Source organism: Neovison vison, chromosome 7, assembly GCF_020171115.1.
Source record: "Neovison vison isolate M4711 chromosome 7, ASM_NN_V1, whole genome shotgun sequence".
Lineage (NCBI taxonomy): Eukaryota > Metazoa > Chordata > Mammalia > Carnivora > Mustelidae > Neogale > Neogale vison.
This window is the reverse complement of record NC_058097.1, coordinates 45,499,514-45,514,321: the sequence shown is the minus strand read 5'-3', so window position 1 is coordinate 45,514,321 and position 14,808 is coordinate 45,499,514. Positions and strand designations below refer to the sequence as shown.

The window sequence follows — 14,808 nt, the reverse complement described above, 5'->3', positions numbered from 1 at the left end:
CCCAATGTTCCTGCCCTGGGCACACCTCAGGGGAACTGGGGGAAGTCCCTGGGCAAGGTGGACCCTCCCTCTCTGCCTGACCACGCTAAGCCACCAGGCGTGCTAAACATAGTTTGGCCTCTAGGTGGCGCTCAGGGACCATGGAGCATGAGGGACATTCATCCTGTGGGAAAGTCCCTGCACCCTTGTCCAGAGCCTTGACTTCTGTGGTTGACGGTGTTGGAGGGTCAAGAAGGAATGACTAGTCCACAATGTCTGCTTTTCTACCCTCTCCCTCCTCTTCCCACCAAGCCCCCAAGATGGAAGAAATGTGGGTTTTTCAGTTTCCCCTAAACTGTGTCTGCTTCCCAGTGACCTCACTGCCTAGACTCACGGCACTTCTTTTCACTGGAGCAGGTGTCCCACCTGGTCAGCTGTCCCTGCTCCAGATGGAGCAGAGCCCTCAGGAGTCCTCTCTCCTGAGCCCAGGCTGGCCACCCTTCCCTTGCTGAGAGCTTGGCTCATGTCAGAGGCGAACGAGTCAGACTAACGTTAAGAGGAACTATGCCATCCTGACTGTGATGGCTATTTGTAGGGATCACCCCGACCGGGCTAAGGGCTGTCCAGAGGAGCTGGGAAAACATGACTTCTGGGCGAGTCTGTGAGCGGGTTTCTGAAAGATTAGCCTTTGCTTCAGTCCCTGAGTGAAGAGGTCCAGCCTTCCCATTTGGGCATCCTCCTTCCACCGAGGGACCGGAGAGACAGACAGGGGAAGGAGAGTCGGTTCCCACTCTCTCTCTTCTTGAGCTAGGACACCATCTTCTCCTGCCTTGGACATTGTCACGCCTGGTTCTTGGGCCTGTGGACTGGGGCTGAATTATACCACCAGCCCTCCTGGGACTCTGAGTGGCAGGCAGCAGATGGTGGGACTTCCGGCTTCCGTAACCCATGAGCTGATTCCTACAATAAGTATATATTTAAATATACATAAAAATACATTTGTATATTATATATTACTTATACACATATATAAATGTATTTGTATATTATATATACATATTATGTCCATATTATGTATGATACATATTTTATATATAAATGTATTGTTTATGTATTTATGTTTATATACACTCTTTTTTTAAAAGATTTTATTCATTTATTTGACATACAGAGATCACATGTAGACAGAGAGGCAGGAAGAGAGAGAGGGAGAAGCAGGCTCCCTGCTGAGCAGAGAGCCTGATGTGGGGCTTGATCCCAAGACCTTGAGATCATGACCTGAGCCAAAGGCAGAGGCTCAACCCACTGAGCCGCCCAGGGGCCCCTATATGCACTCTTTGCAACAGGATCTTTTGGTTGTTTATCTGGAGAACCCTAACTGTTGAAAACTAAAAGACAGAAAGAGAGACAGTATGTCCCTGCATGAAAAAGAAAAACTCAGTACATAACCTAACGAAGAAAACAAAGATACAGAGTATAGGGTAGCAGTCAGAGGAAGAACCTTGACTACGAATGGAAATTAACCTTGAGTACAAGAAAACCTTGAGTACAGGGTGCCTGGATGGCTCAGTGGGTTAAAGTCTCTGCCTTCGGCTCAGGTCATGATCCCAGGGTCCTGGCATCAAGCCCCACATTGGGCTCTCTGCTCTCTGGGGAGCCTTCTTCCCTTCCTCTCTCTTTGCCTGCCTCTCTGCCTACTTGTGATCTCTGTCTGTCAAATAAATAAATAAAATCTTTAAAAAAAAACAACAACAACCTTGAGTACAAATGTAAAATCAAAGCTCCATACAAAATTGGGTTGAAAAGCTGGGCACCCACCCTCTCGGAGCCGGGACAGACCCTCCCAGCTGGTGAGATGGACCTGTCCTGAGGTCCTCAAGCGGAGCTGACACACACAGCCTACTGTGCCTGTCACTTAGGGCTGGCCGACCTTGGGCAAGTTAATTTGTGATCAGTCTCTAGTTTCTTCAAGCGCAAGAAGAATGGAGAAAAGAATAAGACGTGCTCTGCCGGGTTTGTATGAAGATTAAACTGTGTCAATGTTGGGGCACCTGGATGGCTTAGTCTGTGAACCATGTGACTCTTGATCTCGGGGTCTGAACCCAACGTTGGGCGTAGAGCTGACTTAGAAATAGAATCTTTTAAAATATGTGTTAATATTTGCAAAAAAGTAAACTAGCAATTGCACCATAAGAAGTTACCTGAGTTTAGATTGAATTTTTCAAAAACATTCTTTTAATATATAATAAAACTTTTAAGACAAGGCCTATAGCAGGCATGCAGGATTCTTACCTTTCCCACAGCAATAATAATAAACATATATGATGTATAATAAATAATAAATAAATATATAATAAATAGTAAATTTATTATTATTATTATTAAAGACACAAGAATCCATCAGAATGAGCCACTCACACTCCCTAGCAGTTGCCAGAGTAATAGTCTATTTTGATCTCAGGGGAGTGCTTGGGGCTGACCCCATAAGTTAGGTACAAACACAACACATCCTACCCCCAAGTGCTCTCGGGGCTCTCCTGGCAAGTTGTCTTGGACACCCCACAGCATCTGGTGACACAGCTGGTCCTGCTGCAAGGGCGTGGTTGTACAGATCCCAAGTATTTGTTATGGAGGCAGCACGGGGCTGCCTTGTCTACAAACCCTGTAGCAATCAACAACAGTGCTAAGAAATCGAGCCAGCGATTGTGGACAGAAGCCTAATCTGTGTGTAGGGACATTGAGAAATAACAGGGACCATGAGGAAGAGAGGAGAGGATCCCTGTTCAAATAACAGATCCGTGAGACCACCATAAGACTGTGTGTGGTCAGTCCTGGGGCATCAGGGAGAGAGGGGTGTGAGGGCACCTCCCAGTCACGGAATCTGGACACCGTGTGATGTGAAAAGGAAGACAGAGAGTGGATCCAGAGAAACATGGTGATCTGCTGTCTGCACACCACAAGGCAGGGGCTCTCAGGAAGCAGCCCCAAGGTGCCCACACCCCATCCTCATTAGAATATGTGTGATTGGGGCACCTGGGTGGCTCAGTGGGTTAAAGACTCTGCCTTCAGCTCAGGTCATGATCCCAGGGTCCTGGGATCGAGCCCCGCATCGGCCTCTCTGCTCAGTGGGGAGCCTGTTTCCCCCTATCTCTCTCTCTCTGCCTGCCTCTCTGCCTACTTGTGATCTCTGTCAAATAAATAAATAAAATCTTTAAAAAAAAAAGAAATCATATGATATTTGTTTTTTTCTGACTGACTTATATCACTTAGCATAATACTCTCTAGCTCTATTCATGAACGTAGGGGGAAAAACCACAAGAGTGGCAAACCAGGAAGCAGACTTTTAACTATAGAGTAGAAACTGAGTGTTGCTGGAGGGGGGAGGTTGGCAGAAGGATGTGTTAAATCAGTGATAGGAATTAAGACGGGTACTTGCGGTGAGCACTGGGTATAGTATGGAAGTAATGGGTCACTAAATTCCACACCTGAAACTAATATTATATTCTATGTTAACCAACTGGAATTTAAACAAGAACTTGAGAATAAGAAAAAAAAAGAATATGTGTGATTAGGGGAGCATAATGACGTGTGTGTGAGGGAAGTTAACCTCTCGCAGAAGCAGACAGATTAACGTGATCCCAGCTCAGCAGTAGGGTGATTTAAAAATCCTGTGTATTCATGGGAACTGTGAAGGACAGTCAGAGCACAGAGCAATCACACTATTGGAAGACAGTTTGTTATAGTCCTCAGGAGGAGGGGCGTACCAGGGCTTCAGGGTCAGGCAGCAGGGGACAGGGACAAGCAGAAATCGTGCACAAGAGCTTTGGGTGTGGTTTCTACAGGAAGAATGAGCAAGGCAGGGTCAGCAGGCCTAGCACTGGCTGGACTCCACAATTTCCATGGGGTCTGTAGTGGAGAAGATGACCCTGTTGTCCGTTCCTTGGCCCTGGGGAGATGAGGGCAAGTGGAGAGTGGCCCAGAGTGTGACAGCCCCATAAGGGAGGCAGTTGGGTGTGGACACTGGGTCAGCTGGTGTGTGTTTGAAAAGGGCACCCCCAGAAAGAGGATTTTGCTCAGGAGAGGGGAGTCAGTGAGGAAGGCTGGAGGTCAACGCAGTGACTTAGGTCATGTCCAGGACACACACATAGGACAGAGGTCCAGTTTGCAGACACCTGAAACATGGCCAGTACAAAGGGTACAGCAGATTCTGTTCCACAGAGTCACTCTGGGGGCACGGAAATTAGACCGTCAGACATCCAGCATTCTGCGGACTAGTGGGAGACGAGCCCGTTTGCATGCTGCCTTACACATTACCTCATGTGGCAAATGGGTTTCTTACTGGTGTCAGTGACTTTAGGATTTGGAGAGCGGAGATGCTCCCGGATTGTCCGGTGGTCCCAATGTGAGCACGAGGGTCTTTATGAGAGGGAGGCAAGGGGGTCAGAGGAAGGGGAAGGAGGCATCACAAAAGCAGGAGTCCTAACCAGAGCAGGAATTAAAGATGCCACAGAGCTCCCGGAGGATGGAGGAAGGAGCCGCGGACCAAGGGAGGCAGGAGACTCTGGAAGCTAGAAAAGGTCACCAAATGGTTTCTCCCCTTGAGCCTCCAGAAGGAACGTGACTGTGTGGACACCTTGATTTTAGGCCCAGAGAAACCAATTTCAGACTTCAGACATGCAGAATGTAAGATAATAAATTGTGTTGTCCAAAGCCACCGAGAGTATAGTGATCTGTTGCAGCAGCCGTGGGAGGCCGATACCCTCACTTTACATGGAGGAGCTGTTGCAACCCTGTTAGGAAGAATGACGTCCAAACCCAAACTCGAAGGGCGTTAGCTGGGTGAGGGAGTGAAAGTCACATGAAGGACAAAGTCTTAGAGCTGAATGGTGCTGTTGTGTTTGAAGAAGGCACGGCGTTCAGTGTGGACGGGCCTGGAGTGGGGACAGGAAACGGGAAGCTGCCATGTTCTGTGGCGCGGGCTGAAAGCCTCAGGGGTCCTCTCTGCGCAGTCACAGCCTCACCAGCTCCCTCGTAGGGTCCATATGTATGTCCATTAGCGTGTGTGCACGTGTGCAGGTGCGTGCATCTGTGTGTGCATGGACATATTTGTGGATGCGTGTGTATGCGTGCATGTGTGGAGTGTAGGGCTGTATCATCTGCACGTTTGCTCAGGAACGCGTCCCCTCAGCAGCGGCCTCACGCCTCCCTGGGACTCTCAGTTCAGAGAACACTGATGCATCCTTTGTCTTTTTTTCCTGCTCTGAGCTTTGAGCAGAGACCAGGACCAACCTCCCTGCACAGGGCTGCTGCAGGGAGGGCCTGTGAGAACTTTTATTGATGAACAAAGAGAAGCATAGTCCAGAAAACAGGGTCTTGCCTATCTGCTTCCTAAGTATAGGTTCAAGGTCAGCTTCAGAATTCTGGAAGGTCTTTAGAGTCAGCAGAGTGGACAATTTAAACAGAACTTCTGGGGGCAGTTAGGGATGCATAGGACACATCTGGAATCCATCTGCGTGACTGTGGGACCATAGTGGGTCTCTGGAAACAGTCAAGTGACTATACCTGGGTCTCTGGAAACAGCCAGGAGTCTGTAGCTGGGTCTTTGGAAGTAAGTGCTACACACTCTCTCGATCCTCTCGAGGATCTAGCTGATTTTCGGGGGGGACCACACAGCTCCCAAGTCTCCTAGATGTTGACTGGGGGCCTCCTGACTCCAGCACTTGCTTCCAGGAAATCTGACTGTGTGGCTTTCCGGGAAGGGATGATCCCATTCGGAGGCCCTCCAAATGGCCAATCCACGCTTCTGCGGGAATGGCTTCCTGTGTGTCAAGGGGCAGAGGCCAGCTGGGCCTGGAGTCAGTGTCCTGCGAGGGCCGCATATGTGCTGAAGTCAGCCGTGGGCTCCATGGACGGTGGGGGTGCGGCTCGGGCTGTCCTCTGTGCAAGGATGCGCTGGTCCAGCTGAGCATAGGTCACGTCCGAGGGGCCTCCTGCTGTCGGGGTCTGAGAGAGAGAGACCCAGGTGGGTAAGGCTGAAGACAAGGTGGGGGACTGTGGGAAGGGGAGGCTAGCAGCTGACTTCCAGGTGGCCCCTATGATCCCACCTTCTGGAATCACCACTGTGTGGTTCCCTGCCACCTAGCATCAGGGCTGGCCTGGGTGACCAGTAGACTAGGGCAGAATGAGGGCATGGTCGGGAGATAATGTGGCTTCTGGCCCTCCCTCTCTGCAGCCACCCTCTGGGGGAGGCCAGCTGCCATGGAGAAGCCCGGGAGGGACTGAGGGTCCTGCCATGTTGTGGGGGGCGGGTGGCATCCTAGAAGTGGTCCACATCTTCACAGCCACCTCCCAAAAGTCCCTGAGCCAGAACCACCCCACTGATCTGCTTCCAAACCGCCAAGCAAAGAAATGGAGATCATTTCGTGAGGCCGCGTTGGTCAGGAGCAATGGGTGACGGGCTCAAGGACTTACAGGGGCGCGCATTTCCCTGTCCTTTTCAGGAAGTCTGTCGACTGTGGCCAGATCTGGAGGGGACAGGACAAGGGGTCAGGTCTCTGGGGTGGGTCTTGGGAGGCAAATTTGCCTGAAAACTCACAGCCTCAGGTTTTGACCTTGCACTTCATTGGGAGCATACTAGAATGTTCTCAAACGTTCCCCTCTCCCTGGCCGGTCCCTCCTTTTACCTGGTGTCCTCTCTAGCATGTCAATGGCCGGGCTGACCCTGAAAGGAAAGAACAGTGAGCACGGGGGCCCCAGCCCCTGAATACAGAGGACTGGGAGGGGCCCAGGGTTAGTCTCGGGGACCTCACCTCTCCTGGGGCCTCTGCTCCTCACCTTCGCAGCCGAGGGGCCCTGAGGACAGTCAGGGGTGAGGATTAAGAAGAGAAGCCTCCTTCCCAGTACCCTGCCCCTCCCTGAGACCTACTGTGTTTTTTCTGGTGCCAACAATAGAGGAAGATGAGGGCTAGGAGGAGGACACAAAGGAACAAGGCCACGGAGACCCCAGTGAGGATAAAAACATGCTCTGTCGACAGACCTAAGGGAACAGGGACGATGAAAGCAGACTGTCAGGGGTATGCATTTATTGGCCACCTACTGCATACTGTGTATATGCTGGGTGCTGGTCATGCACACACGTAGGTAGAAGATCTCTGGAACGCATAACAGTCCTATGACATGGGAAAGCGTTACTCCAAAACCAGGGTCCTGAGAGCCAAAGTCTGCTGTCCACAGGGCACTAGCAGAGCTGGAATGGGATCAGCAGCCCTAAAGCCCAGTCATCCCCCCTCCCCCAAGAAGCACAGCCCGGTCCTCTGTGCTCCTCACTCACTTGGACTGTTACTGTCTTCCTCCTGCATCTGTGAGTCTCCTAGGAGGGAGGAATTGAGAGCACCGTCAGCAACCTGAGCTGGACAGAGAAGGCTGAGTCTTCCTGACTCCACTCCACCACCCCCCGCCCCACAAAGCGGGGCTTCTCTAACAGACCCACAGAACTTTCCCAGAGAATGGAGATGCTCTAGCCTGATGTCTAGTACGCTAACCTCACCGGACGATTTCCACTGAAATGTAAGTCAAATACATTTCAAAGTCAGATTGTCAGCCGCACGGGCCACCTCTCCTGGGCTCAGTGGCCACACCCGGCTAATGACCTGGAGCGGGATGAGGCAGATCCATAGCCAGCCTTTCCTGCAGGAGGCTCTGTGGGCCAGCGCCGCCCTCCACTCTCCCCTTGCTCACCTGCTTCCCGATTCCCAGCCCACGGGCAAAAATCCCCATCTCAGATGCCTTCGGTCTTTCTCAGCAGCCCCCGAGGGGGGTGAACCTCCCCTTTTGTGAGCGCGGAAGCCGAGACTCCACGTTCTCCGGAGGCCTGAAGCCCCACGGCTGAAGCCCATTATTCCAGCACCAGCTCGGCCTGGGGCTTCGCGCATGCCCCGCGCGCCCATTTCACAGGTGGTCAAACCGAGTCCTGCTGGGCTCCTCCGCTTGCAGGGTCGAGCCCCTATGGCGCCTCTTCCGGAGGGTACACCTCCCTCCCGCCGCCCTGGGGAGGATGAGTCCCCAATGTCCTTTAAGAAAGGCAGAAAACTTCACCTCTTGGAACTTCCCTCCCTCAACACCTTGTCTTTGCTCCATGATGCAGGACCCTACCCACTGTAACATATAATAAATATAAATATACATTTTTAAGTTCTGTGTTTTGTCTTATGTAGGTATAATTTAATTTACACACATAATTTTAATGATGCATAAAATTACTTGTAATTTTATTTGTGTATTTTATTGTAATTTTATTTGTAATTTTACTTGTAATTCTCAATTGTGTCTCCGTTATATATATTCACTATTATAAGGTATGTATTTACATATGTAAATTATAGCAATACATGACACATAATATAATGTGTCATATTATGTAATATATAATACTGTACACTATAATCACATGTAATAACATATAGATATATTTACTATGTTAATTCTATTACTGTGTATTTAATATATAATGTAAGCACACATTCTAATATATTTAAATCATAGATCTGAAATTTTATAAGTTAATGTTTACCTATAAATACATCCTATTTAAATACATACAAATATATATGAGCATTTCTATTCCTCATTCTGACTAATTTTCCCTTTGACATTTGGATGCACAAGGACCCTCTGTCCTCATTCCCCGTGAGCCTCCATCGCTCGGCAGGCGGGTGTCTCAAGCGTAGGAAGAAAAGGTGAGAAGAAAGGGTCAGTGTTGGCAAGACCAGCACTTCTTCAGGCTCTGGCACTCAGCAGGCAGGACCCTGAGCGCAGTGACTGCGTAAATCACTCCAGCTTCCCTGAAACCTCGCCCCGGGGTCAGGACACTTATCGCCCCTGTTGCCCGTGACAAAACCGGGGCGCCCACGGTTTTGGTGATTCACCTGCTAGCGCAGAGCTTGGAGCAGGGTTAGACTCTCCACCCTGACCCCCGGGAGGAAGGCGGAGGGGCTTCTCCTCTGAACTTCAGTCTTCACAGCAAGGGACGGGGGAGGAGGCATCCCTGTGCACCCTCCCCCACCAAGCGGGGTCAAGATTCTCCCACAGGAGCCTCTTCCTCTAGGTGACCTAAGGCCACCTTTGGGACATAACCATCAGGAGCCCCATTCTCTCCCAAGTGTCTGAGTTTGGAACACGAGCTGTCAGTCTCGCTGTCCCTCTGTCCCTTGCAGAGCTGCCAAGAGCAGGACCCTGCCCATGGTGGGGGGAACAACCTGAGTCCTGCCCTGAGTCCTGAGTCCTACCTTGGGCTGCTTCCATCCCTTCACAGCCTTGTGCCTTTGGGCATGAAACTGCATTCCTTTGCACATTAAAGGAATGTGGGGGGGGGCAAGGTCAGAGCAGTGCCTCCCACATTCAGTGGCAGCTAGCTTTGTTTTCATAGCACCAGACAATGTCCTTGTGCCTACCCCCCCCACCCCACCGTGGTAACCCCTCACTGTGGTCTTACCAGTCCCTAATCCAAACCGAAGGCAGGCAGCTGGGCCTGGAGCCTGATCCCCAGCACAGAGCCCTTCAGCAACGTCCCCAGGCTGAGGTCTGTTACTCACCAGCTGAGGAATAGGTGTGTGTGTGTGGGGGGGGTGTCTCTGTGACCAGGGCAGAAGGACCAATGCTCCATGGGGGCCCTCAGGGTGTGCCCCACTCAGCCTGGCCCCTTTGTACCTGAGCGTCTGCTGGAACCTTGAGCATCCGTCAGAGGACTGCATGTGGCCATCACCCCGTCCCAGAGACATCTGGGGACCCAGCAGAGTCCTCACCTGTCACCTGTCCTCACCTGTCACCTCCAGCTTCAGGTCCTCACTGGGTTCAGACCAGCTGGCATAGGTATGATAGCGGCAGTGATAGAGCCCGGCAGTGTCTTCATCCACCTTGGCGATGGTGAACCTGGCCTGCGTCTCCTGCCCTGGGTTCTCCTCATCTTTATATGAGCTTGTTCCCTTCTTCTCCAGGCGGAATGTGGCAGACTCAGCGGGTCCCTGGCACACGATGTTCACAGGCTGCCCCCAGGGGATCACAGGGCCCGGTTCTGCCCAGATGGAGGGTCTGGGCAGGACCCCTAAGGGGGAAGCAGAGCAGGCTCTCAGGGTCCGTTCTTAGGAAGTCACCACACCACACAATTCACCCGTGTTAGATACTCCATTCAGTTTCAGGCAAATGTGCAGTGGTAGGTTACCTCCCATCCTTTAGAATGCTTCCGTCCTCCTCCCCCAAGAGACCCCACCACCGTTCTAGGTGGGTGTGGTTCTCCTCACTGCAGTGTTTCTCCCCCTCGACTTAGGACTCCGAGACTCAATCACATCCTGAGCTTTTCTCAGGGTGACAGAGCAGGCCAGGGGCCCAGACATGTCTGCTGCAGAGGGTGACTCCCTCCCTGCCTATGACCACCTTCTGGGGGGACAGGGGGGCTGGGACAAAACAGTGGGTGAGGGTGAGGAGTTGTAGGAATGACTCTGGCCTGGCTAGCCCCAGCGAGCGGAGGCAGAGGGGGTCGTCTGCAAAGCCCCAGGGGCGGTCCAGTGGGGGGTGGGGTGGGCCTGTCGTGGAGCAACCGGCAGCTGGTCCCACAGACCTCAGTGGAGGAGGATTCCTGTCTACAGTGCAGTCTTCCCTGGGGCGCCCATCTCTGGGTTCACTCTGGACTTTCTCCTGCATCTCAGCCTTATCTCTATTTCCTTGTTTTGAAGGATCTTGGAAACTCCCATTTGCCTCGGGCTCACAGCAGAGCCTAACTAGGGCTCGAGCACATCTGGGAGGTTGGTGGGCGCGGGGAAGAGGGATCTGGGCTGAGAGCGGAGGGTCTGGGCTGAATCACCCACGCTGAGCAGGGAAGTCAGCGTGCGAGGAGGTCCGGAGTTGAGGGGGAAACGCTGTGTGAGGAAGGAGGGCTGAGGTATCTGGAGGGGAGTGACCAGCCCAGTGTGATGAGCATAGGAGCGTCCCAGACCAAAGAGTGGTGCATGGGTCTCATATGATCTGAACGGAAATGATGAAAGGGCTCCAAAAAGCTATTATTTTGCCCGAAAATTAAAAACATATATACATGGAAAAAAAAACAAACTTCTAAAATATAATTGAAATTTTAAAAATTATCATTTAAAATTACGTCACTAGGTGATGTGCTATGTGTCAAGGGTGAAGAAGCTGGGATAGAGGGTGGTGTCTGGGACGCTGCCCTTGGCGACTGTCATGTTCTCTGCTCAGGGGATGCTGGGGAGGGTCTGAGCTTGTGGGGAAGAGCCTTGGGCTCAGCCTGTTCCTGTGGGGTTTGAATTGTCCAGGGGGCTGCTGGGGGCGCAGGTGGACAATTTGGGGAAACCTGGGAGGGTCATGCACTTGGGATTATTTGCAATTCAGGTTTCATTTCAAGGGTTCCTCCCAGGCCCTCCCAGAATCAGCACCACTCCCTCCAGAGCTAGCTGTGGGGTGCGGAGGGGACGGGGAGGGGACTCACCATGCTGTGCGTGGAGCGCTCGGCTCAGGCAGAGTGCTGGAAGAGAGGGTCTGGTGAGACGGATGCCCGCCTATCCTCAGGGGGGTGTCCCAGTCCTTCTTGCTCTGTAATAATCCCAAGACAAGCCCGCTGCCGTCCTCTCTTCCAAACAAGTGCTTCTCTCCCCCAGCCCCTCTGGAGTCTGAATTTATCCCCATACCCAGGAGCCCGTTTCTAGGACTGAACTTGCACGGTCTGACCTAGGTCTGGAGCAAGAGCTCACGGTGCTGATCCTTGTGGCTCTCCCAGCATCCCGGACTCTTCTGGACTGGAGTCAGGACCCAGAGGGGAAGCGGGCCCCCTCCCCAAGTCTCCCACACACCCCCTCTGTCCCTCAAACCCTTTGCCTCTGTTCCAGGACTCACCAAGGGCCAGGAAGGTGGTCAAATGGGGAGACATGCCCGGCCCCTATAGCCTGCACTGTCCAGAGCTGGCGGGGAAGAGGACAGAGCCCGCAGCTAATAAAGGACAGGATGTCAACTGGGGCACATGGTGGGGTTTCGACATCAGCAGGAGCCTCCCACAAAGGGGAGACTTCTCTCCTATCCTTCCCCCTCTTTGAACAAATGAGATGGACTGAGGAACTTGGCTTCCAAAAGATGCTCAGATGAGGCTGAGCTCAGCCCCAGAGGCACGCCTGAGGTTGTAACCTGGTTGTCAACATCTGGTATAAGCCAGAGCCCAAACTGACTTATAACACAGAACACCCATCTGACCTTGGGCAAGACGGGTAAGCCGTTTTACGCCAGCATTTCCTCATACCAAAACGGGAAACCTGAAGCCCTCCTCCAAGTCTTAATAGGATGGTATTTGTGAAATTCTCAGGTATTGAGAACTTTAAAAAACATCCTGCTAGCGTGTGTTCTCTTCCCATCTTCCCCCAGTGCCGTTGGAGTCAGGGACAGGCAGGGTGTCCCTGAGCACATGTAAAATCCTAAAGGGGTGGACGGTCAAGAGACAGGCCTCAGGCCTGGGGCCATATGGGGCATGTAGTCACGTGCTGAAATAAAGAGGAGAATCGGGGTGGGGAACAGGTGTATGTACCACGGAGCCCAGCAGGACTCCGCCACACATTCTCGTGTCCCAGGCTCTGGCGGCAGGGGAGAGCTGCTTTTCCGGGGTGTGGCTGTCGCAAACACTGATGGTGACACAACAGCCGTCACCGCTCCCTAGTTCCCTTACTAACAGGAACCTAGAGCTGCTAGAGTGGCTGTTCTAAGCTTGGGGCTGGGCGGGGGAAGGGAATAAAGTTGGGGTTAAGGTGATCTAGCAATCCCGTTTGCAGTAACTTATCTGGAGTGGGGTTCATGACTAGGTCTGGCCAATGATGCTGAAAGCAGAATATACCACTGTATCTGGGAATCCTATGTCCCCCTTAATAATGGAGGGTCTCATGAGACCTTTGCCCCTTTACTCCTCTCCTTCACTGGTGACTGTAGCATGATGGTGTGATAGATCGAGCTGCAGCAACCACATTGCAGCCATGAGGCAATAAGCTTGAAGGCAACAGCAGAAACAACTGGGGTGGAAGGGCACAAGGTCTAGGACCCATAGGAGGTCCCTGTGTTGCTAAACCAACCCCAGGACCACTTCTTCCTGGAGTTCTTGATAAGTAAACAATAAATATCCTAGATTTTCTGTCAAAATGGCAGACTAAGTCTATGGAGTTACACTCCACCTTAAAATACAATATTTCTAAAAACCTAAAGCTGCTTAATACAATATCTTAATAATCTTCTCAAATGCCTTAAAGAAATGAAAAGTATGTCAAGACTATGTAGCCAGAAATTAAAGGAAGTTGGGGTTCCCAGAGTCAAACTGGGGGCTAAACCCAGCTCTCACCTTGATGGTGATGAGCTAAGTCTTATCTCCATTGCCTTGCAGACCATGGAGTAAAGGAGTAAAGCCCAGAGATCACCCAGGTCAAAGAGTCTGGGGATACTCTCCCTTTGCTAAGCCAGAGTCTGGAAGCTTCCATTTTAGCAAAAGAGCGAACTGAAATTACTCACCTGTTCCTGAAGGCTTCCAAGAACACGTGTTTTGAAACAGGAAGCCAAAAATGGTTGCTCCTGAAAATTCTTCCGACTCTGCAACTTCCTGATCTTGTTCTGTATGTGTGTTCATCCTGGGATCTCTGTGCCTTTCGGTCTTTCTCTCACACTCCCACTTCCTTTCCCCCTCGGTATTTGTTCCTCTTCTTTCTCGTCCCCAGTGGCTGTGTGTCCCCATGCTTCACAGCATCGTTCCTTGGTCTCCATCCATCAGGTACCCACCCACCCTACACCAAACTGTGCTGATGGAAGGGGTTGACCCCCAACACACCCAAGGCCCAGATTGCCAATCTCCTTGGTGACTCCAGGTCCCCCCAGACACCGTCCCAGCTTTGTAGGGGGCCAGGGGACAGCTAGCCCTGTAGGGTTAGTTGCCTGCTTTCTCTGGACCTCCAGCTTGCTCACTGGTGATGTGGGCCTGGTCCCCTGTTCTGCTTCTCAGTCCTTCTTCACTTGGGTGATGCCTCCCATGCATGAAATCCACCCCTGCCCCCCACTTTTTGTGTAGTCTTCATTAGCGATTTTTCATCAGCTTTATTTAGGCCTAATTTACATACAGCACACCACAGCCACAACTATGTGCAGTCTGATGAGTTGTGAAACCACCATCGTAGTGACGATTTCCATCACAACCAAAAGAGTCCTTGTGTCTCCTTTGCCCTCCCAGCAGCCACTGATTTTCTTTCTTTCTTCCTTTTTTCTTTTTTGGAAAACATGTATTTGTTCGACGACATTTTTAAACAAATCTCTTCCCGTGAAATAATGTTAGATTTGCGGAGAAGTAGCAGACACCCAGAGAGTTCCCCTATGCTCCTCTTCCCCTCTCCCCAACGTCAGTATTTTACGTAACTGCGCTGCATCTGTCAAAACCAGGCAATTCACGTTGATACAGTAATTAACTAAACTGCAGACTTCATTTGGATGGTATCCATTTTCCCCCACTAACGGTCTCTCCCTGTGCCAGGATTCGATTCAGACCACATATTACATTTACTTCATTCTCTCTTTTAAATAAATGGAAGAGTTTCTATTTTCCTAGTCGGACTCTAACCAGCACTCTCAACACAACTGCAGACCATACACCCAGGGATGGTGCGGGATGGGCTGGCTGTTCAGAACAGGAATGGCTGACAGCACCAATACCTAGAGGCTCCTCTGAAGACCAAGGTCATAGGGTCCAACAAGTTGGCTCTTCTGGGTGGTTTTTTAGTTAAGGAAGGCGATGCGTTGCTGTCACCCCTCGCC

General features: G+C 51.4%; 1 protein-coding gene across 4 annotated transcripts; it reads right to left on the bottom strand.

Annotated features, from left to right (window-relative positions):
* Window positions 1-4,658: 4,658 nt before the first annotated feature.
* LOC122913840 (leukocyte-associated immunoglobulin-like receptor 1) lies at window positions 4,659-14,060 on the bottom strand. 4 transcript variants are annotated; one of them, XM_044260475.1, is made up of 9 exons: window positions 13,522-14,060; window positions 11,474-11,509; window positions 9,797-10,078; window positions 7,310-7,348; window positions 6,905-7,015; window positions 6,789-6,831; window positions 6,663-6,700; window positions 6,451-6,503; window positions 4,659-5,982 (listed from the first exon to the last, which is right to left on the bottom strand). In XM_044260475.1, the coding sequence occupies exons 1-9, from the start codon at window positions 13,739-13,741 to the stop codon at window positions 5,836-5,838; spliced, it is 969 nt and encodes a 322-aa protein (XP_044116410.1). In that variant the 5' UTR covers window positions 13,742-14,060; the 3' UTR covers window positions 4,659-5,835. The 4 variants fall into 4 exon arrangements, with proteins under 4 accessions (XP_044116410.1, XP_044116412.1, XP_044116413.1 ...); XM_044260477.1 differs by lacking the exon at window positions 6,451-6,503; XM_044260478.1 differs by lacking the exon at window positions 6,905-7,015.
* Window positions 14,061-14,808: the final 748 nt, after the last annotated feature.